Below are 25830 nucleotides of genomic sequence, written 5' to 3'. Positions count from 1 at the left end.
TAAGTACATAGAACATAGAACATAGAACATTACAGCGCAGTACAGGCCCTTCGGCCCTCGATGTTGCGCCGCCCTGTCATACTAATCCGAAGCCCATCCCACCTTCACTATACCATGTACATCCATTTGCCTGTCCAATGATGACTTAAATCTACTACCATTGCAGGCAAAGCATTCCATACCCTTACTACTCTCTGAGTAGGTAGGAAAGGTTTGGAAGGATATGGGCCAGGAGCAGGCAGGTTGGACTAGATTAGTTTGGGATTACAGTCAGCATGGACTGGTTGGGCCAAAAGGTCGGTTTCCATGTTAGATAACTCTATGACCCTCCAACAGTGCCCACCCCCTCAGCACTGACCCTCCAACAGTGCGGCACTCCCTCAGCACTGACCCTCTGACAGTGCGGCACTCCCTCAGCACTGACCCTCTGACAGTGCGGCACTCCCTCAGTGCAGACCCTCCAACAGTGCAGCACTCCCTCAGTACTGACCCTCTGACAGTGCAGCACTCCCTCAGTACTGACCCTCCGCACAAGTGCGGCACCCCCTCAGCACTGACCCTCTGACAGTGCAACGCTCCCTCAGTACTGACCCTCTGACAGTGCGGCAATCCCTCAGTACTGACCCTCTGACAGTGCCCACTCCCTCAGTACTGACTCTCTGACAGCGTGGCACTCCCTCAGCACTGATGCTCTGTCAGTACATCGCTCCCTGAAGTGTAGACTGTGTCCCAGCCTGTGCAGTGATATTATATCCCATGCTGAAAATGTGTTGCTGGAAAAGCGCAGCAGGTCAGGCAGCATCCAAGGAGCAGGAGAATCAACGTTTCGGGCATGAGCCCTTCTTCAGGAATGAGGAAAGTGTGTCCAGCAGGCTAAGATAAAAGGTAGGGAGGAGGGACTTGGGGGAGGGGTGTTGGAAATGCAATAGGTGGAAGGAGGTTAAGGTGAGGGTGACAGGCCAGAGTGGGGTGGGGGCGGAGAGGTAAGGAAGAAGATTGCAGGTTAGGAAGGCGGTGCTGAGTTCGAGGGTTGGGACTGAGACAAGGTGGGGGGAGGGGAAATGAGGAAACTGGAGAAGTCTGAGTTCATCCCTTGTGGTTGGAGGATTCCTAGGCGGAAGATGAAGCGTTCTTCCTCCAGCCGTCGTGTTGCCATGGTCTGGCGATGGAGGAGTCCAAGGACCTGCATGTCCTTGGTGGAGTGGGAGGGGGAGTTGAAGTGTTGAGCCACGGGGTGGTTGGGTTGGTTGGTCCGAGTGTCCCAGAGGTGTTCTCTGAAACGTTCCGCAAGTAGGCGGCCTGTCTCCCCAGTATAGAGGAGGCCACATCGGGTGCAGCGGATGCAGTAAATGATGTGTGTGGAGGTGCAGGTGAATTTGTGGTGGATATGGAAGGATCCCTTGGGGCCTTGGAGGGAAGTAAGGGGGGAGTTGTGGGTGCAAGTTTTGCATTTCTTGCGGTTGCAGGGGAAGGTGCCGGGAGTGGAGGTTGGGTTGGTGGGGCGTGTGGACCTGACGAGGGAGTCACGGAGGGAGTGGTCTTTTTGGAACGCTGATAGGGGAGGGGAGGGAAATATATCCATGGTGGTGGGGTCCTTTTGGAGGTGGCGGAAATGACGACGGATGATACGATGTATCTGGAGGTTGGTGGGGTAGTAGGTGAGGAGCAGTGGGGTTCTGTCCTGGTGGCAATTGGAGGGGCGGGGCTCAAGGGCGGAGGTGCGGGAAGTGGAGGAGATGCGGTGGAGAGCATCGTCGATCACGTCTGAGGGGAAATTGCGGTCTTTGAAGAAGGAGGCCATCTGGGTTGTTCGGTATTGGAACTGGTTCTCCTGGGAACAGATGCGGCGGAGACGAAGGAATTGGGAATATGGAATGGCGTTTTTACAGGGGGCAGGGTGGGGGAGGAGGTGTAGTCTAGGTAGCTGTGGGAGCCTCCTCTATATTGGGGAGACAGGCCGCCTACTTGTGGAACATTTCAGAGAACACCTCTGGGACACCTGGACCAACCAACCCAACCACCCCGTGGCTCAACACTTCAACTCCCCGTCCCACTCCACCAAGGACATGCAGGTCCTTGGACTCCTCCATCGCCGGACCATAGCAACACGACGGCTGGAGGAAGAACGCTTCATCTTCTGCCTAGGAACCCTCCAACCACAAGGGATGAACTCCGATTTCTCGTTTCCTCATTTTCCCCTCCCCCCACCTTGTCTCAGTCCTCACCTTCGAACTCAGCACTGCCTTCCTAACCTGCAATCTTCTTCCTTACCTCTCCGCCCCCACCCCCACTCTGGCCTGTCACCCTCACCTTAACCTCCTTCCACCTATCGCATTTCCAACGCCCCTCCCCCAAGTCCCTCCTCCCTACCTTTTATCTTAGCCTGCTGGACACACTTTCCTCATTCCTGAAGAAGGGCTCATGCCCGAAACGTCGATTCTCCTGCTCCTTGGATGCTGCCTGACCTGCTGCGCTTTTCCAGCAACACATTTTCAGCTCTGATCTCCAGCATCTGCAGTCCTCACTTTCTCCTATTAGATCCCATGATTGAGGGTTGAGTGAGAATGTGACTCTCTGAAAACCATCTGAGGAAATCCCCCAAACAGAAAACAAAGCAGGAACAGAGTGTTCAGTGAATACCGTAAACATTTATTTTTTTTTTAACTTTTTTTTTTATTTTTCCACACAGTACAAGATCAAAATTTCTAATACAATTCTGGAACCATCACCTAAGAAAGCACAGGACAAGTGGGTACACGGTATAATATAAATACATATCTTTTATATCTTTTTTTCCTTCTAAAAAAAATGCAAACAGCTAAAAATGGAACGTTTAAGTGCGTTCCACAAGAGCACAAATGTTCAAGAGAGGAATTGACAGGGATTACTGACCCTTGACCCGTGAACCACATGAGGGGTGACCCCAACAGTGCTTCCCCCTCCTTCCCCAAATACACTCATTACAAATTCGTCTTCCGCATTAAAGAGGGGGAGGGGGAGAGAAAGAGTGTGAAGGGGAAAGAGAAAGAGAAGGTGGAGGACAAGAAAGAATAATATTCAGAAAGGGAAGGGTTAAAGTCAGATACCTTGAACCTGAGTGGGCTTTAGGGGTGCCAACTTTGGTTGGTTCCATTCCTGGAGGCTTTGTCACATGACTTGCCCCATGCCCCAGCCTTTGGTCAGCTGACTTGTCCATTCTGGGAAGCCAATTGGGAAGCAAACAGAACTCATTACCCAGCTGGACAACGTTCAACTGTTGGCTTAGTTTCCTCATGTTCAATATTTATCTTTCAATCTGGTGTTGAGGGGGTTGGGGAGGGGGGGGGAAGAAAAACCATTGAAGAAAACGTCAAACTAAGCACAATCTTTTTGAAGGTCCTTGTGATTTTTCTCTGAGGAACACGTGGTCTTTGATTGTCAGAGTCTCCAGGCCAATCCTGGAGGGTTGACATTCCCAAGGCCTGGGCTTTGGGGTGCGAGAGAAGACAATCGCTATCTCTCTCCCTCCCTCCCTCCCTCCCCTGTGTATCACTGTCAGGTCAGGCCCAAATGGTTGGGCGATCACTGGGTGAAAGTTTCCTGCCAACTACATCAAAACAAATCTACAAACTTACCAGCTTGTACATGTCAAAATCGGAGATGTACTCCTTTAACGTTTTTAAAAATAAAAAAAATACACATTTTTTTAAAAGCTTATTCACTATTCAAAGTGTAGTTTTAATATCTATGTTCATGATGTGTAGTTTTTGACATAAAAAACTAAAAGCCAGTGTGATGATGAAATGTGAGAGTAAGCTGTGGGCTGGCCATATTTACAGGTGGAGCAGATCAGTCAACCGTTTCCATCTTTTGGTTTGAGATTCCCGTGCCTAACATTCAGTCAGGATATTTCAGTCAGTATGCCAAAACTAATCATAAAAAAAACTTAAAAAGATCGCGGCATCAGAAAGTGATGAGGCTTCTGTTAAAATACTAGTATATTACCGTAAAACATAAAGCAGCCAAATTATTGATAACACTGAACGGTTCAGTGTGCCACGCTGGGCCTACACACTGCCCGGCTTTCCTGTTGAGGTTGGGGTGAGGGTGGTGGTGCTGAAGTCAGTGCAGTTTGCCTGGCATACTGTGTACCATCTGGCTGCCCCCTTTCTCTGTGTGTGTGTGCGTGTGTATGTGTGTGTGCACCACCCACCCATGCCAAGGGCTGAGAAAACCATTATCTGGCAAAACAAAAGGGGCAGACCTTCCACTGCCCCAGCATCCCCTAGCCCCCCGTTAAACTGAACAGGCTATTTCACAGCTTGCCGTCTCCTGACTGGGTCAGTATTTTGGATACTTAGAAAGCTTGCTTTTGGTGTCTGAAAGCAATGCATTTTTTTTAAAAACAAAACAATCGAAAAGAAACAGTAACCCAGGTCAAAACCAAGATTGGGATTCTCGCTTGTTTCTTTGTTCAATGTTGTGTGAGTCCAGCCTAACTGTCTCTGCACTCAGTGGACATGGTGGTATCTTCTGGAGGTGACTTTGGGACAGTGTGAGAGGCTGGGGTGGGGTGGGATGGGAACTTCAGACCGTCCAACCCCCACCCCCCCCAGGATCACAGGCGGGTATCAGGTTAGAGGCCAGATCCCTCATAACCCGCTCTCACTGGATTACTGGGCTCACCTACTCTGCCTGGAATGATTTCCACATGATCGCCCCCTCCCGTCAAACCCACTGTTGTCAAAGCAGCCTTTCTGCAAACTCTCCCTCTCAGTGGAGTGCAGATGCCTGTTGGTTTAATCATTCACCTGTCACTTTGACACAGTCAATAATAACGAGCTGGTGCCCAGAGTCCCTGACTCACCAGTATCTCAGTGTTACAGCTGCCAACGCTGAATGACCTGACACAGAAATAGCTGCAGCCCCACACAATGCAGCTCTCATTATTACCAGGCCTGGGCAAAATGGAAAACCTGGAGCTGTGAAGCAGCTAAACCCCAGCCGCACTCAGGACTGAAAACATCACTAACGACAATCCTGAAAATAAGTGGGGTCACCCCACCCCCCCCACCCCGCCTCACCCCCCCCACCCCGCCTCACCCCCCCCATGATCAATACACCAGCCAGAAATACTCCTGATTCCAACAACATACCCTTCAGCCCAGGCCACACGATCTTCACTATGTGTATGTGTTGGGGGGGGTCCGGATTCGCTTAGGAATCGGGTTCTCTGGGTCTTGGGGCTAACATTCTAGGCTTGATAGGGCCGAATGGCTTACTTCTGCTCCTGGTTTTCCATCAAGGAGCTGGAGGAGCCATATCTCTCATTCGTTGACAGGGTGGGGGGGGGGGTGTCCCCGGTGGGAATTCTATTTTATCGCCAACCCCCAGCTTGGGGGAACAGGGGGGAGGGGAAGCAGGTGCTAGGCCGCCATCTTGAACACACAAAAGGTTTCAGGGGGCAGTCCCTGAACTAGAGTCACATGGAGGCCTGGTGCGGCTCTAACGACGGTTTCACAAGATGGTGGGAGGGGAAGGGAAGAAGGTGTGTGTTAGCTTCTGCCCGGGTCAGTCCGTATCCTCCTGGGATTTTTTATCTCCACAGGCTGGGAAAGGTCTTTGACTGGCAACTGTGAACTTGAGGGCGAGGGAAGGTTCTGGAAGTTTTGCGAGGCAAAATCGGAGGGTGTCTCACATTGGATTTCCCGGTCAGGAGATAAAAACTGCTTCCAAAACAGGTGCCCTTCCAGGAATGTGGGTGTGTCCCCTCCCAGATCCCCAACTGAGAGTGTGCAAGGGGCAGAACTGATCCACTCAATTCTTGTTACAACGTAATCTCCAGGAGAGAAAATATGTCCCCCATTCTCTAAATGACTTCCTTTCCAATACCAGCTTCTGTCTGGAGATGCATGCAGTGGGGTTGAGTGAGGGGCTGTGAATTGTTTGGTTAATTTTAAGCCAGGGTTAAGAAGGAAGCATTTGGTCAGCGCTGACCCATGACCTCCTCTATATACTCACACACACACACACACACACACACACACACACACACACACAGAGGGTTGAAAACCAAAACAGAATAGCTATTTTCTTTTAAAAACATGTTTTAAAAACAGGTTGATGATTCAAAAGGAAGGGGGTCACTTCTTAAGTTGTACTAAACTGTTGTTACAATAAATGCAGTGCGAGAGAGAGAGAGAGAGAGAGAGAGAGAGAGAGAGATGGGGTGGGATGGGGTGGGATGGGGGGGGTGGGTACAAGACTCTGTGCAATCCGGACTGACTTGTACAACACAGCCATGGATGCAATGCAGGTCTAACACAAACAACAGAATCCGAAAGTCGTTAAAAGGGCGATTACAGATCAGAAATAGGCTCCATACAGAAAAAAAACAAGGGTTAAAACATTTTTCATTAGATTCACTACAACATTGATACTGAAAGCATCAGTATTGTTCTATACACAATGAGTGTAGTTTTAAAAAAAAAGCCACAGGTACAATGTCAAATTATTCCTTTTACCACACACACACACATACACACGCACACACACACGCACACACACAAAAGAACTTCAAACATTGTGCAACATTTTGTTTTAAGCTTCTTGTAAATCTATCAACTGCAAGTTATTCACAAAACAGCTGCAAATAAATACCCCCAGTCCACTATGGTTTGGTCCAGTGCATTGTGGGATTGACCCTCTCACCTTGACCACAGGGAGAGAGAGAGGAGGGGGTGAGGGTGTTGGGGCAAGTGAGGGGGGGGGGAGGAGGAGGAGGAGTGGTGGAGAGGCGGGGGCAAGGAGGAATGTGGGGATATGGGGAAGGGGTGAGGAGGAGGGGAAGGGTAAGAGGAGGGAGGTAGGGGAGGAATAGGAAGATGGGTGAGTGGTGGGGAGCAGACTCCTACAATGCAACAGTGTTTATTTAGAACGGTGTTCCTGTTGTTTGAACATCTTACGTACAAAAAGCTAAATAGAAAACGATGGATCGGGGGTAGGGATTGGTGTGGGTAGATGGGGGACGGGGTGGAGGAGGGAAGGGAAAAGAATGAAATCGGAATTCCAATAATTCTGCTCCATGTATAACCTCCTGATCACACTGTCAGATCAACCAGGGAGCTCCCGAGACTGGCTCCAACTCTCATGGGGTGGGGTGTGTGTGCTGGGGGGGGGAGTTTACAAATCAGAAAACCATATCAAAGAGTGATGGAGGGTGAGGAAAGGAGGCAACTGGGCAAAAAAATAAACAAATAAACTCCAGTGGATCACCTTAATGTTGGAAATGCATCCAGAGTCTTTCCCCAAAGGGGTTAGGAAGCAAAACTAAGCCTTCAGATTGGAGTGACCAACATTTGGAATATTTGCGAGTGATTGCTTGACCAAGTTAGAGAGGTTAGTCATTTCTATAGTTGTATTTACTGCGTTCTCTGGAGGGATTAACCATTCAGTTCAGACAAAAGTCGAGGGTAAGCACTACTTTAGGTGAATGGGGTTATATGGTCCTGAAAAGGCTGGAGTTCACATCAAAAAAAAAGCACAATTTGAGTCTCTCATAGAGAGCTTACATCGCAGTTTCTATAATTATCTGAGTGGGCTTCCCAACATCACTTCCTGCAAGCCCATTGGGACTGAGTGGAACTGTGGCCTCAGCATCCAACGCTACGTCTTTTGGTTTCCTTCCTTCTCCCTTTGGTGCAGTCAGCATCTTAATCCGCTGTGAGGGTGGGGAGGGAGGGGAAGCAGAGAGGAGACAGGGTGGGGGCAGCGGTTAGACTTGGCGACAACAACAAAAAAACCTGCCCCTCCGGCCGACTCAGCCCACCCACACCTCAGCTCCAAACCCTCACCCACGACCCGGAAAGCAATCCCTCAGTTGGAGGAGGATGAGGCCCTTCAGCCCATCGAGTTTGCTCCGCCATTCAGTCAGATCGTGGCCAATCTGTCAATCTTCCACTTTCCTATCTTTCCCTGGCAATCCCTGATTCCCTTTCCTGATACACAATTCATCTGCCTCAGCTTTGAGTATCCTGAATGACCCAGCCCCCGACAGCACTCTTTGAGAAAGAATTCACAGATTCACTCCCCTCTGAGGGGAGAAATTCCTCCCCATCTCTGTCTTCAATGGGCAACCCCTTACTCTTGAGATGATACCCTCTGGTCCTAGACTCTCCCACACGGGGAAACAATCTCCCCACATCTCCCCCCTGGCAAACCCCCTCAGATCTATCAATCCCGGTTTCAGAGTTGTTTTATTGATCCAAGCATTTGGGGACGAGAGGGAATTCCCACAGATTACCACCCACCTCCACATTCTGCCCGCTCACCCCCACCCTGTCTGTGTGAAGGTATCGCCCACGAGTGAGGGATATAATTGGATTCATGGGGAGAAGCCAAGACAATCCCCTGGCTCAAAGGGTCAGGATCGTATCGCAGGGTCTCAGGCAGTTCCCTGCTTGTTTCTCACACTCATCTCCACCACAACACCCCCAAACCCCCACTCCCCCACCACAACACCCCCAAACCCCCACCCCCCCACCACAACACCCCCAAACCCCCACCACAACACCCCCAAACCCTCACTCCCCCACCACAACACCCCCAAACCCCCACTCCCCCACCACAACACCCCCAAACCCCCACTCCCCCACCACAACACCCCCAAACCCCCACCACAACACCCCCAAACCCCCACAACACGCCCAAACCCCCACAACACGCCCAAACCCCCACTCCCCCACCACAACACGCCCAAATCCCCACTCCCCCACAACACCCCCAAACCCCCACAACACGCCCAAACCCCCACTCCCCCACCACAACACGCCCAAACCCCCACCACAACACGCCCAAACCCCCACTCCCCCACCACAACACGCCCAAATCCCCACTCCCCCACAACATGCCCAAACTCCCACTCCCCCACCACAACACGCCCAAACCCCCACTCCCCCACCACAACACCCCCAAATCCCCACTCCCCCACCACAACACCCCCAAATATTCCTGATGTGTGAAACCTATGGGACATAGTGGCTTTCCAGTTGGGATCCAACTGCAGCTCCACAGAACTGGAACTGTTACCTGGAGTCAGACACACCTCGGACTGAGAATGAACACTACCACAGAGCAATGGGCTGAATGGTCCTTTGCTGTGAGACAGAGTCCACTCAAACCCAATGACCAGGTGGAAACGCCAGTGACCCAGTCTGGGGCCTGCACATCTAGCCTCCACCATCGCCTTACCTCAATTATTGGCCCATCTGACTGAATAATCTTGACAACCACCACCAGAGGGATGCATATCATGGAGGAGAGGGCCAACATCCAACCCAAACCTTCTGCCCAGTCAGGGAACTTGTAGACTTTGTTGTAGGTCAATGGTGTGTACTTGGCGAGAGAGAAGATAAAACAAGCCTGCACAGAAACCAGCAAAATAAAGCATCAGGTTAGAAACACCAATTTTACCAAGGCCATAAAGCTCCCTCTACACTGTCCCCCATCAAACATTCCCAGGGACAGGGACAGCACGGGGTTAGGTACAGAGTAAAGCTTCCTCTACAGTATCCCCCATCAAAAACTCTCAGGATAGGGATAGCATGGGGTCAGATACCGAGTAAAGCTACCTCTACACTGTACCCCACCAAACACTCCCCAGGGACAGGGACAGCACGGGGTTAGATACAGAGTAAAGCTCCCTCTACACTGTCCCCCACCAAACACTCCCAGGGACAGGGACAGCACGGGGTTAGATACAGAGTAAAGCTCTGTTTTTCTCTCCTGCGTTTTTAAGTTGCCTGCAGCCTCAGTGTGAACTGTTTCCATCGATGAGGTAGTTTCCTGGTAAAGTTGAGTCATGTGCTGTGCAGCCAACACTTACTCACCAGTGTATGCAGCCTCAGCTGATCATTGTCTCAGTGCGAGGCTGTGGCTGGGTGAGGACAGGCCATGCCAACACTCAGCACCCAGCGCTGCACACTACTGACGTCTGACTCAGACAGTAACCATGGAAACACTCGTCAGAAGGGCTAAGCTGCTTAGTCGTCATTGTTAAACAATGTATTCTGGAGGTACATCAGCCAACTCCTAGCAAGGCAATGAATCAGAGCAGGAGGATTGGCAAGTTTGAGTTCCCTCCTGATTGTGTATCGCTCCCTGCGCTCCTTCCATTCCCTCTCAGTGTCACACTCGGCTCACACTGACAATGCTGAACTGTGTCTTACTGAGTAACACTGTCCTCTCTGGGTTAGGAGCTATCTCTGCAATCCACTGCCCCAGAGGCCTCCAGACGCCAGGATATTTGAGTTGCCTTAAAGAGGAGACAGACAGGATTTTCAATTTTGGCTGAAAGGTGAGGGAGAAGTGGAGTTGAGGTTAAATGGCAGGGCTTAGTCCGAGGGGCTCATTGACCTCCTCCTGCTCCTCTTCCTGCTCCTCCTGTGTCTGAGTTTGAATCCTCCTGCAGAATCCAGCTGGGGGCATAACGGCCTAGTACAGCAACTGCTCTGCCCAGGTCCATGAGAAACTACAGAAGGTGGTGTGCACAGCCCAGCCCAGCACAGAAACCCCCCTCCCATCCACGGGCTCCATTTACACGGCTCAGTGCCGCGGAAAGGCTACCACCATCATCAAAGACCCCCCCCCACCCCCGGGGAATGGTCTCCTACAACCTCCTCCATCTGGCAGACGGTACAGAACCCAGAACACACGCTCCAACAGGTTCAGGAACAGTTTCTTCCCCCCCCTGTTATTAGACTGATGAATGGACCTCTCTAACTTCAAATAGTATCGATTGTGCTTTGTGCCCCTCGTGTACAGCTGTAACCCTGTATACCTCACTCTCTCAGCAGCCTACGATCTCTATGTCCTTGTTTGCTATGATCTGCCTGTACTGCTCGCAAAACTAAACTTTTCACTGTACTCAGGTACATGTGACAACAATAAATCAGATCAAAACTGATGGAGGGAGCGCTGCATTGCTGGCTGTGTTGCCTCTCCAGTGAGCTGTGAAACAGGTCTGTCTTCCCAGGTTCAAACACAGAAATTGCTGGAAAAGCTCAGCAGGTCTGGCAGCATCCGTGAGAGAGAAATCGGAGTTAACGTTTCAGGTCCGGTGACCCGTCTTTCAAACTGATGGTAGCTCGGAAAATATTGTTTTATCTGCAAAAGATAGGGTAGAGGGAGTTTTTCCAGCAACCTCTGCTTTTTGTTTCTGGTTTACAGCATCTGCTGTTCTTTCTGTTTTTATAAAAGTCGGGAAATTCAATAATAGAGCAAACGTAAAGGCTTTGTATCTTCGGGCATGAAGCAATTGGAATGAGATAGGCAAATTGACAGCAAAAATCCAGGTAAACTGAGGTCATAGAGACTTTAAACTAGTTAAAGTTGGGGGAGGAGAGGTCAGCAGAAGTTAGTAAAGTTTCTAGAGCAACTAACATGACAGACAGTACAGAAACAGTCAGGAATCTAACCTCAGGCACAGCAGAAAAGGGCATTCCTGATGAAGGGCTTATGCCTGAAACGTCGATTCTCCTGCTCCTCGGATGCTGCCTAACCTGCTGTGCTTTCCCAGTGCCACACTCTCTCGACAGCAGATAAGGGGACAGTCAATGCAGGACTGAGGACGTTGCACTTAAATGTACACCTTGTACAAGGGAAACGAACTTGTAGCTCAGATTGAAACTTGCAAGTACAATGTTGTGGTGATCACTGAGACCTGGCTGGAAGGGGATCATGGTTGGGAACTAAATATCCAAGGATACCAAGGATCCTATTGAAAGGACAGGGAAAGGGGAATGGACATGGAAAAGAAGTTCCATGAGGAGGAAGGACTAGGATCCAGGGGCACTGCCTCAGAGTGAAGGGAACGGCCCTTTAGGACTGAGATGAGGAGGAATTTCTTCAGCCAGAGGGCGGGGAATCTGTGGAACTCATTCCCGCAGAGAGCAGTGGAGGACCAGTCACTGAGGATATTTAAGATGGAGATAAATAGGCTCCTGATTGCTATGGGGATCAAGGGTTACGGGGAGAAGGCAGGAAAATTATGCCAATGACAGCTTTAGGGTTGTCAGTCAAGCTCATTGTGTGGAGACCACAGATTTTGATACATAGGGCCATGCCATTGACAGACACAAAGACCCAACAAACTGGCAACAGCTACTCTCCTTGTTCACTCCTTCGGGCACTGCCTTGACAAAAATGATACCACAAGTTGGCGGTTAACTGTCAGTGATCATCAACCGGTGCATTCTCCATGGCAATGTGTCCACAGTGTCCCCTCTCAGGACAGCAGAAATGTTATTTTCCTTCTACATTGTCATCAGTTGTCCTGATGGAGGGCAAGCTGAGGAACTTGGACAGAATGTTCTGGAATGCTCATCTTGTGTATTGGCTTAAAAAGACACAGAGAAAGAGGTGACCGAGCTGTAGCCAATGATGGTCAAGGACTCACCATACACAGCAGCGGAGTGATTATTGTCCAGCTCCACTTCATCCATATGCCAGGCCTGTAGCCAATCATGTCTTCAATTGCATCGTAGAAATCATCAGCTCCTGTTGGGTGGAGCGAAAGGGACCAGGTTATTGATTATAATTATCAATTATTTTTCATGATCAGTGTTTCGGGTTATTAACGCGATCAGCCTGTTCATCTGCGTGAAGGAACAAGGTTTATACACGTTATTTCAACCACTGTGCCTCAGGACCAGAGTTCACTGCTGGCTTTAAAAGGCAGTTGGGGAGGGGGTTAGCTCAGTTGGCTGAATGGTTGATTTGTCATGCAGAGCAATGTCAACAGTGTGGGTTTGATTCCCTGAAGGACTCCCCTCCTCACTTTCTCGCCTCACCTGAGGCATGGTGACCCTCAGGTGAAACCAACACCCCATCCCCCCTTATCTCTCTCATGAGCAACCCCCATGGTGCAGCAGGATTGTGGTAACTTTACCTTTCACCAAAACCCCTTTGACTGACACAATTCAACAGGCAGCTAGCAAAGGCCCCTTTTACAATAACTCTTGGACAATGGTGAGCAGTTCTGGTTCATGTATGTAGAGGCAGTAAAGAAGCTGACTGATTAGAGTCATAGAGTCATAGAGATGTACAGCATGGAAACAGATCCTTCAGTCTAACCCATCCATCCATGCCGACCAGATATTCCAACTCAATCTAGTCCCACCTGCCAGCACCCGGCCCATATCCCTCCAAACCCTTCCTATTCATATACCCATCCAGATGCCTCTTAAATGTTGTAATTGTACCAGCCTCCACCACATCCTCTGGCAGCTCATTCCACACACGTACCACCCTCTGTGTGAAAAAGTTGCCCCTTAGGTCTCTTTTATATTTTCCCCTCTCACCCTAAACCTATGCCCCTCTAGTTCTGGACTCCCTCACCCCAGGGAAGAGACTTTGTCTATTTATCCTATCCTCATGATTTTATAAACCTCTATAAGGTCACCCCTCAGCCTCTGACGGTCCAGGGAAAACAGCCCCAGCCTGTTCAGCCTCTCCCTGTAGCTCAAACCCTCCAACTCTGGCAACATCCTTGTAAATCTTTTCTGAACCCTTCCAAGTTTCACAACATCTTTCCGATAGGAAGGAGACCAAAACTGCACACAATAGTACAGGACAGAATTAACAGGGTCTTTACAGTGGGACAAGGGGATGGAGAAATGAATTAATGAAAAGCCTTTAAAAAGAAACTAATAAAGGAAGCTGATGTGGGGGAAGAAGTCTTTACTTGTGGCAAAGTCCAAAAGCAGGGATCATACATCTAAGACAGTCCCAGCAAATGCATTTGAGAATTCAGAAAGAATATCTTTACCCAGAGAAGGGGGAGAATGAGGAACTCACTCCAGTGGGAAGAGTACGTGGAAACTAGCAGGAATATATTTAACAGGAAACTGGCTAAACACCCCAGGGACAAAGGAATAGGAGGATATAGAGATAAGGGAGGGATATGAAGATGGGGGGGTGGGTGGGAGGAAGAAGGTGTGCAGCATTAACACCAGCACAGAGCTGATGGATAGAACGGCCTGTTAACGTGCTGTAACATTCCACATCATCGTCCTGTTATGGTCAGTTCCACAGACATTACTGATGGCAGCGTGACAGAAAAACAAAACAGAACCGTCTGTGGAAGTATTTCTATCCCGCCTGGCATCGCCGCACTCCAGACCTGAGCTCACGGCAAGTATCAGGGAGAACAGGGAGCTGTGGTCTCAGATAAAGTCAATGTCCTTATCTACCGTCAATGGGGAAGGAAGGGAGTGCTATCAGCATGTGATTATAACTAGAACAAGCTGAGTCAACATCCGCACTAATAAATACGTCCTCCTCAGAAGTATGCCATAAAACGATAAGCAGCTGTCCCAGCAAATGCTGGGATTGTTTTCATTAGAGAGAAGGAGGTTGAGAGGTGACTTAATAGAGACATTTCAGATAATCAGAGGGTTGGATAGGGTGGACAGGGAGAGCCTTTTTCCTCAGATGGTGACAGCTAACATGAGGGGACATAACTTTAAATTGAGGGGTGATAGATATAGGACAGATGTCAGAGGGAGTTTCTTCACTCAGACAGTAGTAGGAACGTGGAACGCACTGCCTGCGACAGTAGTAGACTTGCCAACTTTAAAGGCATTTAAATGGTCATTGGATAGACATATGGGCAAGAATGAAATAGTGTAGGTTAGATGGGCTTCAGATTGGTTCCACAGGTCGGTGCAACATTGAGGGCCGAAGGGCCTGGACTGTGCTGTAATGTTCTATGTCCTCTGCAGAAAGTCAGAAATAAAAAATAAGTGCTGGAGAAACTCAGCAAGGTCAGGCAGCCTCTGCAAAGAGAGAGACAGAAACAGAGGGAACCTTTCCATTGGTGGTCACACACTCCTCTCATTCTTACTGCATCACTGAAAACCACAGAATTCCCCCCAGTGTGGAAGCAGGCCATTCGGCCAACCAAGTCTACACTGATCCTTCAGACAGCAGCCCACCCAATCTCTGTAAGTGCATTTCCCTGACTAATCCACCTAGCCTGCACACTACTAGCAATTTAGTGCGGTCAATCCTGCACATTGTTGGACTGTGGGAGGAAACCCACACAGACACGGGGAGAATGTGCAAACTCCACACAGGCAGTCACTCGAGGCTGAATTGAACCCAGGTCCTGAGCAGTGTAAGACAGCAGAGCTAACCACTGAGCCACCGTGCAAACATGTATACTGTTGGAACACTGTATTGTTCAGAGCAAAGCTCAAACCTACAGTTTGTGGTTTATTGCAAGATGAATGGGATATAAAAATACCCCAGTACAGCATGCTAGTGAGGATATAAATGGAACACAGTGTAACCAGAGTTGGGCATGTTCCTCATTTAATAAAAAAAATGTACTTTTCAGAAGTGGTTGAGTGAGGTGCATTGCTGGGATAGCGACAGTTAACTTTCAACACTGATCTGAGCTTGTAACCAGAGGGGAATGAGAGGGAATCTTATCCAAACATCCAGGATCAGGGGAGGGGGGAGGATTTGACAGAGTGGTATCTGAAAGGGTGATCCCTCCCCTCATGGGAGAGACTGGAACGAGGGGGCATGGTTTAAAATTAAAGGGTCCCTCATTCAGGATGAAAATTAGGAGAACTTTGTTCTCCGAGAGTCTGTGGAGCTCACCTCCCCAGTGAACGGGGACAGTGGGATGTGTGAATATTTTGAAGTCACCAGCCATGATCCTGTTGAATGGTGCAGCAGACACAAGGGCCGAATGGCCTCCTGCTTCACTCTTCAATGTTTCTTATGAGGAGGGGTCAAAGGTAATAGGTCAGAATTTCCCGATGTGGGCGCTTGCAACATCAATTGAAAACTTAGTTTTTAAAAAATTAATTTATGGAATGTGTGTGTCACTGGCTGGGCCCAGCAATCCCTAGTTGCCCTGGAGGTAGCACAGAGCTGCCTTCTTGAACCGTTGCAGTCCATGTGGTGTAGATACACCAGCAATCCTGGGAGGGAGGGAGATCCAGGATTTTAATGTAGTGACATATCGGGCATTGCAGGCAGAATTGGCTGCCGGAGAGCTCCAATTACTGCAGGATTGTATTACTATACAACCCTGGGGTACAGTACTGGTGGGGACAGGTCTGTCCCTGTGTAACACTGGGGTACAGTACTGGTGGGGACGGGTCTGTCTCTGTATCACACTGGTGTACAGTACTGGTGGGGACAGGTCTGTCCCTGTGTAACACTGGTGTACAGTACTGGTGGGGACAGGTCTGTCCCTGTATAACACTGGGGTACAGTACTGGTGGGGACAGGTCTGTCCCTGTGTAACACTGGGGTACAGTACTGGTGGGGACGGGTCTGTCCCTGTATAACACTGGGGTACAGTACTGGTGGGGACGGGTCTGTCTCTGTATCACACTGGTGTACAGTACTGGTGGGGACAGGTCTGTCCCTGTGTAACACTGGTGTACAGTACTGGTGGGGACAGGTCTGTCCCTGTGTAACACTGGGGTACAGTACTGGTGGGGACAGGTCTGTCCCTGTGTAACACTGGGGTACAGTACTGGTGGGGACGGGTCTGTCCCTGTATAACACTGGGGTACAGTACTGGTGGGGACGGGTCTGTCTCTGTATCACACTGGTGTACAGTACTGGTGGGGACAGGTCTGTCCCTGTGTAACACTGGTGTACAGTACTGGTGGGGACAGGTCTGTCACTGTATCACACTGGTGTACAGTACTGGTGGGGACGGGTCTGTCTCTGTATCACACTGGTGTACAGTACTGGTGGGGACAGGTCTGTCCCTGTATAACACTGGGGTACAGTACTGGTGGGGACGGGTCTGTCTCTGTATCACACTGGCGTACAGTACTGGTGGGGACAGGTCTGTCCCTGTATAACACTGGGGTACAGTACTGGTGGGGACAGGTCTGTCACTGTATAACACTGGTGTACAGTACTGGTGGGGACAGGTCTGTCCCTGTATAACACTGGGGTACGGTACTGGTGGGGACAGGTCTGTCACTGTATAACACTGGTGTACGGTACTGGTGGGGACAGGTCTGTCACTGTATAACACTGGGGTACAGTACTGGTGGGGACAGGTCTGTCACTGTATAACACTGGGGTACAGTACTGGTGGGGACAGGTCTGTCACTGTATAACACTGGGGTACAGTACTGGTGGGGACAGGTCTGTCACTGTATAACACTGGGGTACAGTACTGGTGGGGACAGGTCTATCGCTGTATAACACTGGGGTGCAGTACTGGTGGGGACAGGTCTGACACTGTATAACACTGGGGTACAGTACAGGTGGGGACAGGTCTATCGCTGTATAACACTGGGGTGCAGTACTGGTGGGGACAGGTCTGTTACTGTATAACACTGGGGTACAGTACTGGTGGGGACAGGTCTGTCCATGTATAACACTGGGGTACAGTACTGGTGGGGACAGGTCTGTTACTGTATAACACTGGGGTACAGTACTGGTGGGGACAGGTCTGTCCATGTATAACACTGGGGTACAGTACTGGTGGGGACAGGTCTGTCACTGTATAACATTGGGGTACAGTACTGGTGGGGACAGGTCTGTCCCTGTGTAACACTGGGGTACAGTACTGGTGGGGACAGGTCTGTCACTGTATAACACTGGGATACAGTACTGGTGGGGACAGGTCTATCGCTGTATAACACTGGGGTGCAGTACTGGTGGGGACAGGTCTGACACTGTATAACACTGGGGTACAGTACAGGTGGGGACAGGTCTATCGCTGTATAACACTGGGGTGCAGTACTGGTGGGGACAGGTCTGTTACTGTATAACACTGGGGTACAGTACTGGTGGGGACAGGTCTGTCCATGTATAACACTGGGGTACAGTACTGGTGGGGACAGGTCTGTTACTGTATAACACTGGGGTACAGTACTGGTGGGGACAGGTCTGTCCATGTATAACACTGGGGTACAGTACTGGTGGGGACAGGTCTGTCACTGTATAACATTGGGGTACAGTACTGGTGGGGACAGGTCTGTCCCTGTGTAACACTGGGGTACAGTACTGGTGGGGACAGGTCTGTCACTGTATAACACTGGGGTACAGTACTGGTGGGGACGGGTCTGTCTCTGTATAACACTGGGGTACAGTACTGGGGTGGGGACAGGTCTATCCCTGTATAACACTGGGGTACAGTACTGGTGGGGACAGGTCTGTCACTGTATAACACTGGGGTACAGTACTGGTGGGGACGGGTCTGTCTCTGTATAACACTGGGGTACAGTACTGGGGTGGGGACAGGTCTGTCTCTGTGTAACACTGGGGTACAGTACTGGTGGGGACAGGTCTGTCACTGTATAACACTGGGGTACAGTACTGGTGGGGACGGGTCTGTCTCTGTATAACACTGTGCTACAGTACTAGTGGGGACAGGTCTGTCACTGTATAACACTGGTGTACAGTACTAGTGGGGACAGATCTGTCACTGTATAACACTGGGGTACAGTACTGGTGGGGACGGGTCTGTCTCTGTATAACACTGGGGTACAGTACTGGTGGGGACAGGTCTGTCACTGTATAACATTGGGGTACAGTACTGGTGGGGACAGGTCTGTCACTGTATAACACTTGGTTACAGTACTGGTGGGGACAGGTCTGTCACTGTATAACACTGGGGTACAGTACTGGTGGGGACGGGTCTGTCTCTGTATAACATTGGGGTACAGTACTGGTGGGGACAGGTCTGTCACTGTATAACACTGGTGTACAGTACTGGTGGGGACGGGTCTGTCTCTGTATAACACTGGGGTACGGTACTGATGGGGACAGGTCTGTCACTGTATAACACTGGGGTACAGTACTGGTGGGGACAGGTCTGTCACTGTATAACACTGGGGTACAGTACTGGTGGGGACGGGTCTGTCTCTGTATAACACTGGGGTACAGTACTGGTGGGGACGGGTCTGTCTCTGTATAACACTGGGGTACAGTACTGGTGGGGACAGGTCTGTCACTGTATAACATTGGGGTACAGTACTGGTGGGGACAGGTCTGTCACTGTATAACACTGGGGTACAGTACTGGTGGGGACAGGTCTGTCACTGTATAACACTGGTGTACGGTACTGGTGGGGACGGGTCTGTCTCTGTATAACACTGGGGTACGGTACTGATGGGGACAGGTCTGTCCCTGTATAACACTGGGGTACGGTACTGATGGGGACAGGTCTGTCACTGTATAACACTGGGGTACGGTACTGGTGGGGACGGGTCTGTCTCTGTATAACACTGGGGTACGGTACTGGTGGGGTCTGTCTCAGGGTAATGCTCTGCCTGTGGGTTTCGAGTCAGTGTGGGTTTCGAGTCAGTGTGGGTTTCGAGTCAGTGTGGGTTTAGAGTCAGTGTGGGTTTAGAGTCAGTGTGGGTTTAGAGTCAGTGTGGTGAGTGTGCCTGTTCTGGGTTGGGAGTGAGGACCATCACTTACCATACACCCAGGCTATTGCAATACATTCAAAGAATGCCACCCAGAGAAGGCACATGCCGCTGGCTGCATAGTAGTCAAACAGCTGGAACACATACAACCCACCCTGTCAGGGGAGGGAAAACAAACAGTGTTACACTCAATAAGGGCAGTAGGATTCCCAGCTGATCCTCCCTCCATCCCTCCCAGCACCTCTCCATCCATTCCCTCCCCTTCCTGCCCTCCATACATCTCCAGCCCCCTGCCTTCTCTCTCCTCCCTCAGTATCCACCAGCCCTCTTCTCCCTCCCTCCTCTCACCTTCATCTAGTCTGTTTCCCTCCTTTCTCCACCCTCCCTCCATCTCTGCATGTCTTACCTCTCCCTCCATCACACATCTTCCTTGTTCCCCACCATTTCCTCTCCCATCTTATCTTTTCCGCTCTCTCTCCATCCTCTCTGACTGCCCACTTAAGAGTCCTAGAGATGTGCAGCATGGAAACAGACCCTTCGGTCCAACTCGTCCATGCTGACCAGATATCCCAACCCAATCTAGTCCCACCTGCCAGCACCCAGACCATATCCCTCCAAACCCTTCATATTCATATACCCATCCAGATGCCTTTTAAATGTTGCAATTGTACCAGCCTCCACCACTTCCTCTGGCAGCTCATTCCATACACGTACCACCCTCTCTGTGAAAAAGTTGCCCCTTAGGTCTCTTTTATATCGTTCCCCTCTCACCCTAAACCTATGCCCCTCTAGTTCTGGACTCCCCCACCCCAGGGAAAAGACCTTGTCTAATTATCCTATCCACGTCCCTCATGATTTTATAAACCTCTCTAATGTTTAAAGACATGAGCAAAGGGGGTCATGTTCCTGAACTTACTTCAGTTACCATGGTCAAGCCGAGTAGGTAGCTGAGTGTGCATGTTATAGCTATGAAGATTTCCCGTCTGTAACCCTTCCTTAGGAAGGATGGGTAAAGATCTACCAGAGAAGTAATCTGCCCTTCAACTTCCACAAACTGTCAGAGACAAAAACAACACATTAGACATTATATTCAGCGCTCACATTCCCGACGGTCACACCTTCAATAGTTTCTATTTCATCATTCTGTGGGGAAAAAACTTCCAGTCACTGGGTCAGGAGTTTGTGTGCTTTGAGAATCCTTGAAGCTGGATGCAAGGGACAAGCAGAGTGTCACCTCTGGGTGTCCCTGTCCATGTGGACTCCACAGGCCTCACTCACTCACTCCACACATTACCTCCACCCAGTGACCCTCTCAGATCACTCACCGCTGCTGCTCACACAAGGGGCTAATGGGTTGGGACTCAGTCCGTCTGTCAACAAGGTGGGGACAAGGGGGCGGGGAGAGGGGAGGAGAGGGAGGGAGAGTGGAGGGGAGGAGAGTGGAGAAGGAAGAGTGGAGGAGAGGAGAGGAAGGGAAGGAATAGGTGTGGAACAGATAGAGGGTGCAGAAGGAGAGGTGGAATATGACAGGGGCTGAGAGGGAGTAGTCAAGGATGTGGGGAAGGTGTAGTGGGGGTTGTGGTGGGGGAGCTGTCAGTTTGTCATGTCAAACAGGCTGCTAAGTGAGGAAAATTACAGACTGGGTTCTATATAAATGCAGCAAGTACAAAAGTTGCAGCTTACTTTTAAATTGAAGCATTTAATTGACAATCCTGCGACTCACAGGCAATAATAATAAACCACAAAAAAGCGACAGAAATTAAAATTTCATTTCAACAACATTCAGTTCTACCAAACTGTTTAACATCGAGATGATTCATCTCATCACTGTGAGTGCTTATAACACGGGGTTAGATCCAGAGTAAAGCTCCCTCTACACTGTCCCCCCATCAAACACTCCCAGGACAGGGACAACCCGGGGTTAGATCCAGAGTAAAGCTCCCTCTACACTGTTCCCCCATCAAACACTCCCAGGAACAGGGACAACACGGGGTTAGATCCAGAGTAAAGCTCCTTCTACACTGTCCCCCATCAAACACTCCCAGGACAGGAACAGCACAGGGTTAGATCCAGAGTAAAGCTCCCTCTACACTGTTCCCCCATCAAACACTCCCAGGAACAGGGACAACACGGGGTTAGATCCAGAGTAAAGCTCCCTCTACACTGTTCCCCCATCAAACACTCCCAGGAACAGGGACAACACGGGGTTAGATCCAGAGTAAAGCTCCTTCTACACTGTCCTACAGCAAACTCTCGCAGGGTAGGGACAGCATGGGATTGGATACAGAGTAAAGCTCCCTCTACACTGTTCCCCATCAAACACTCCCAGGACAGGGACAGCATGGGATTGGATCCAGAGTAAAGCTCCCTCTACACTGTTCCCCATCAAACACTCCCAGGACAGGGACAGCAGGGGGTTGGATCCAGAGTAAAGCTTCCTCTACACTGTTCCCCATCAAACACTCCCAGGACAGGGACAGCAGGGGGTTGGATACAGAGTACACTCTCACACCCTGCCAAGTGTTGTTGGTTGTTTGAGCTGCCTGAATAGGATGAGGATGCAAACTCTTTCCAATTAGGGCTTCAACATCTGAGAGGGCAGATGTCAAAGGTGAAGGGACACAGCTGGAATGAATGAGCTGTGTTTGCAGTGAGTGACCCATGGACAGAGCACTGAGAGGCAGCGAGTGTCTCTTACTCACCTGCCTGTTATCAAATTGCACCTGTCAGATAACATTATTTCCAGAAAGGAAATTTAGCAGCATTTGCATCTCTGAGGCAGATGAGGAGATACAGGCTGAATATTCATCACAATTCATCAAGAATAAACATGGAAATGAATACTATCTGGAGGGTATTATCTAGTACAAACCTGTACAGGTTACATAGCTGGAAGAGATTGCAACATGGGAAAGCAAGACAAGGTAAACACTACCTGCTCCATAGTCCTTCAGAGGCAGGTCAGGGGCTTAATCAACTCCCCGGGGTGCCCCGGGGGTGGGGGGGGGGGGGTCACCTGCCCTCATTTGGGGTATTAGCTGCCCCTTCAATGCTGCTCTCACTGTGTTTGGGAAGGAGCCTCTGCGGGGGGAGGGGCAGATGGAAGGGGTTAGGATATTTGACTGGGGTGACCATCACAGGTGAGCTTTCTGACCCACGTCACACAATCCTGCGTTCGGCAGCCAAACCCAGAGCCGAATGAAACCAGCTCTCGGTGCACACACCACACAAACACGTCAAATAATCACCTCCACTCTCAGCAAGAAACAAAGCCGAGAGCAGTTGAACAATCACTTACCTGTCTGCACAAATTAAACAGGATGTGATGCACAAATATTAACTCACATATCAAATGTCTCGGCCAACTGCCAGGTCTCTATGGTACAAAAACCCTCAGACTTCCTGGTAAACATGCTGAGCTTTGACTCTTATGCTTAATTAAGGAAACGGTTCCTCCAAATGGCGCTTGTCTTTGTCCCTTTGTCTTACTGGATGAGATTGTCCTGACTCAGACACCGGCTCCCCCCTTCATTGTAAAAGTACCTCCCTTTTAAAAAAGCATTAAGATTTCCCTCGCAAATCTCACCGGAAGACAGCAGGAGGTGGGAGAGGGGGGGATTATTTTGCCATTGGTTTGTTGCAAAGAGACTTAACCAAAAACAGTTCACCATGGAGACGATGGGCAAGTGGGAATACGCAGCCGTGCACAATTTCACTGACCGAGCGGTGTATGTTTCATGATTGTTAGCAGTTCTACATAGAGGTGTGCTGCCGTTATTGCACACTGGCGGGATCAGAACCTCACACACGTCGAGTTATCCACTTGCACACGTGTGTCCAAATGCACACGCATGCATGTATGAACTTATGAAGGACATCCATGAGCACATGGGCAGGCATGTGTGTGAGAGAGCGAGTTTGTGTGTGGGTCTGGGCACATGACGGCCCAGAGACATGCGTGTGGGCACACGCCAAACCAGACACGCGTGTGGGAACACACACGACCCAGAGAAACGCGGGAGAGCACACGCAGACTCAGAGACACGTGCGTGGGCACATGACGGCCCCAGAGATGTGCGTGCGGGCACACGCCAAACCAGACACGCGTGTGGGAACACACACGACCCAGAGAAACGCGCGAGAGCACACGCAGACTCAGAGACACGCGCGTGGGCACATGGCGGCCCAGAGATGTGCGTGTGGGCACACGCCAAACCAGACACGTGTGTGGGAACACACACGACCCAGAGAAACGCGCGCGGGAATGCACACTCCGACCCAGAAAACACACGTGTAGGAACACGGAGGCAAAGACGTGCATGTGGGTGCTGTCAGACCAGACACATGCACGGGAACACATACGACCCAGAGAAACATGTGCAAACACATGCAGAGCTCGAGAAACACGTGTGGTAGCCACAGTGCATCCTCAGTTTGTTGGTCTAGCTGCTACAATCGTTGGGACAAGATTTCACACCAGCACGTCCCTGACCAGTGGGAACTATAAGCAGACCCCTAGGGCACTGACAGTAAGTGGCAGAATTTGCCAGTCGCTGGTGGGAGAGAGGGATTGTAGCTGGAACTGGTTGCAACATTCCTCAGTGACCTGGTGGCCCTGGGATGGGATCACACTGTGACCCAGATACCCCAATGATTCTGTCCAATGGCAAAACGAGGTAAATACCAAAACACTGGGTGAGGGCACACCCCCCCCAGCCCCTGAGTTTAGGGAACTGGAGCAAAAGATCCACCATCACGAAAAAAAACCTTCCCCAGTGCAAAGTGGGTGAAGTATAGGTGGGTCCTCTCTCCCATTGGTTATGAACAAGCTGAGACTCAGAGAGGGAGAGATGGGGGGAGAGAGGGAGAGAGAGAGAGAGATGGGGGGGAAGAGAGGAAAAAGGGAGATGGTGGCAGAGAGACAGAGAGGGAGAGAGAGGGAGAGAGGGAAAGATGGGGGGAGAGAGGGAGAGAGATAGAGAGAGGGAGAGAGAGGGGATAGAGAGAGAGAGAGAGATGGGGGAGAGAGGGAGAGAGAGAGAGTGGGAGAGAAGGAGAGAGTGGGAGAGAGGCAGCGGCAAGGCAGAGAGAGAGAGAGAGAGAGAGAGAGAGAGAGAGAGAGAGAGAGAGAGAGAGAGAGAGAGAGAGAGAGAGAGAGAGGAGATGGTGGTGGGTGTGGGGAAAGATTGTAACCCCCTCCACCAGCCAGAGAACAAAACCCCACCACACCCTGAACCCCCAAACCACACCCTCCACCACATCCCTGGCTGACCCCAGAGAGAGCTGCTCATTGCTCGTGATTTCAGAGACATGACCCCGTCCCCACCACCCCAGAGTTCAAACTGACCTGACTGTCCAATCCGAGAAGAAGGAGCATTACGAAAAACAAGATAGCCCAGAATGTAGGCCAAGGCATCATGCTCACTGCTTTAGGGTAAGCGATGAATGCCAGACCAGGACCTAGGAGGCAAATGCAGAGAGAGATGGGGGGGAGGTGGAGGTATGGGGTTTAGGGCAGGGGCAGGGTGGAGGACGGGGTAGTGAGGAGAGAAGGGGGACAAGAGGCACTAAATGATCATGTAATTTCACATCACAACAAAATACACAGGTACGTTATATCACAGCAGTTACTTTTAAAACAAAGATGGCATGCGTATCAACTTTTCAAAACGCCCTTTCCTTTCACATTTGCAATGGGAAAGTGGCTTCAAATCAGTACTGGATATGCCCCATTTGATCAGCTGGTGACTTCACCAGCAGCAGATGGGCAGAATGGCCTAGGGTGGAAAGCTTCCATGGTGTTCCAACACACATTAAAGGCTCACTGCTCGTTCAGGACAATAAGAGATTAAAAACATTGTTCTTTCTCAGGGCAAAGTAATTAAAAGGTCTCAGTGCAATGGTGTTAAACCCATTTTTTTGTCCCTTATTTCAAACTGCCTGAGAAATTACTGAAAGGGCTTCTCAGGCTGGGACCGCGCCAGAGAGCTGCGAGGAATATGGTCTCAGAATAAGACCGGCTTATCCTACAATCGCCAGAAAAAATGACTCAGACGGAGATTCCCGCTTTCCACATTTAGAGAATGCAAAAAGGTTTTCGGAGTTTGCAGTTCCTGGGCTGGACTTTCCAAATAGTCCATGAAGACACTGAATAAAACATTAGTCAAAGAACAGGATAGTGACGGGGGAGGGGAACGGGATAGTGACGGGGGAGGGGAACGGGATAATGATGGGGGAGGGGAACGGGATAGTGATGAAGGAGAGGAATGGGATAGTGATGGGGGAGGGGAATTGTATAGTGATGGGGGAGGGGAATGGGATAGTGATGGGATTGGGATAGTGATGGGGGAGGGGAATGGGATAGTGATGGGGGAGGGGAATGGGATAGTGATGGGGGAGGGCAACGGGATAGTGATGGGGGATTGGGATAGTG

General features: G+C 50.3%; 1 protein-coding gene across 1 annotated transcript; it reads right to left on the bottom strand.

Annotated features, from left to right (window-relative positions):
- Positions 1–2628: 2628 nt before the first annotated feature.
- Positions 2629–24891, bottom strand: LOC140483561 (sodium- and chloride-dependent taurine transporter-like). The gene is made up of 6 exons (XM_072581772.1): positions 24745–24891; positions 20314–20451; positions 19450–19552; positions 12434–12534; positions 9229–9399; positions 2629–7699 (listed from the first exon to the last, which is right to left on the bottom strand). Exons 1-6 carry the CDS (start codon positions 24814–24816, stop codon positions 7547–7549), a joined length of 738 nt encoding a protein of 245 aa, XP_072437873.1. The 5' UTR covers positions 24817–24891; the 3' UTR covers positions 2629–7546.
- Between the last annotated feature and the right edge of the window lie 939 nt (positions 24892–25830).

Source organism: Chiloscyllium punctatum, chromosome 12 (genome assembly GCF_047496795.1).
Source record: "Chiloscyllium punctatum isolate Juve2018m chromosome 12, sChiPun1.3, whole genome shotgun sequence".
NCBI lineage: Eukaryota > Metazoa > Chordata > Chondrichthyes > Orectolobiformes > Hemiscylliidae > Chiloscyllium > Chiloscyllium punctatum.
Note: the sequence above shows the minus strand (reverse complement) of the source record. Positions and strands in the feature narration are given on the sequence as shown.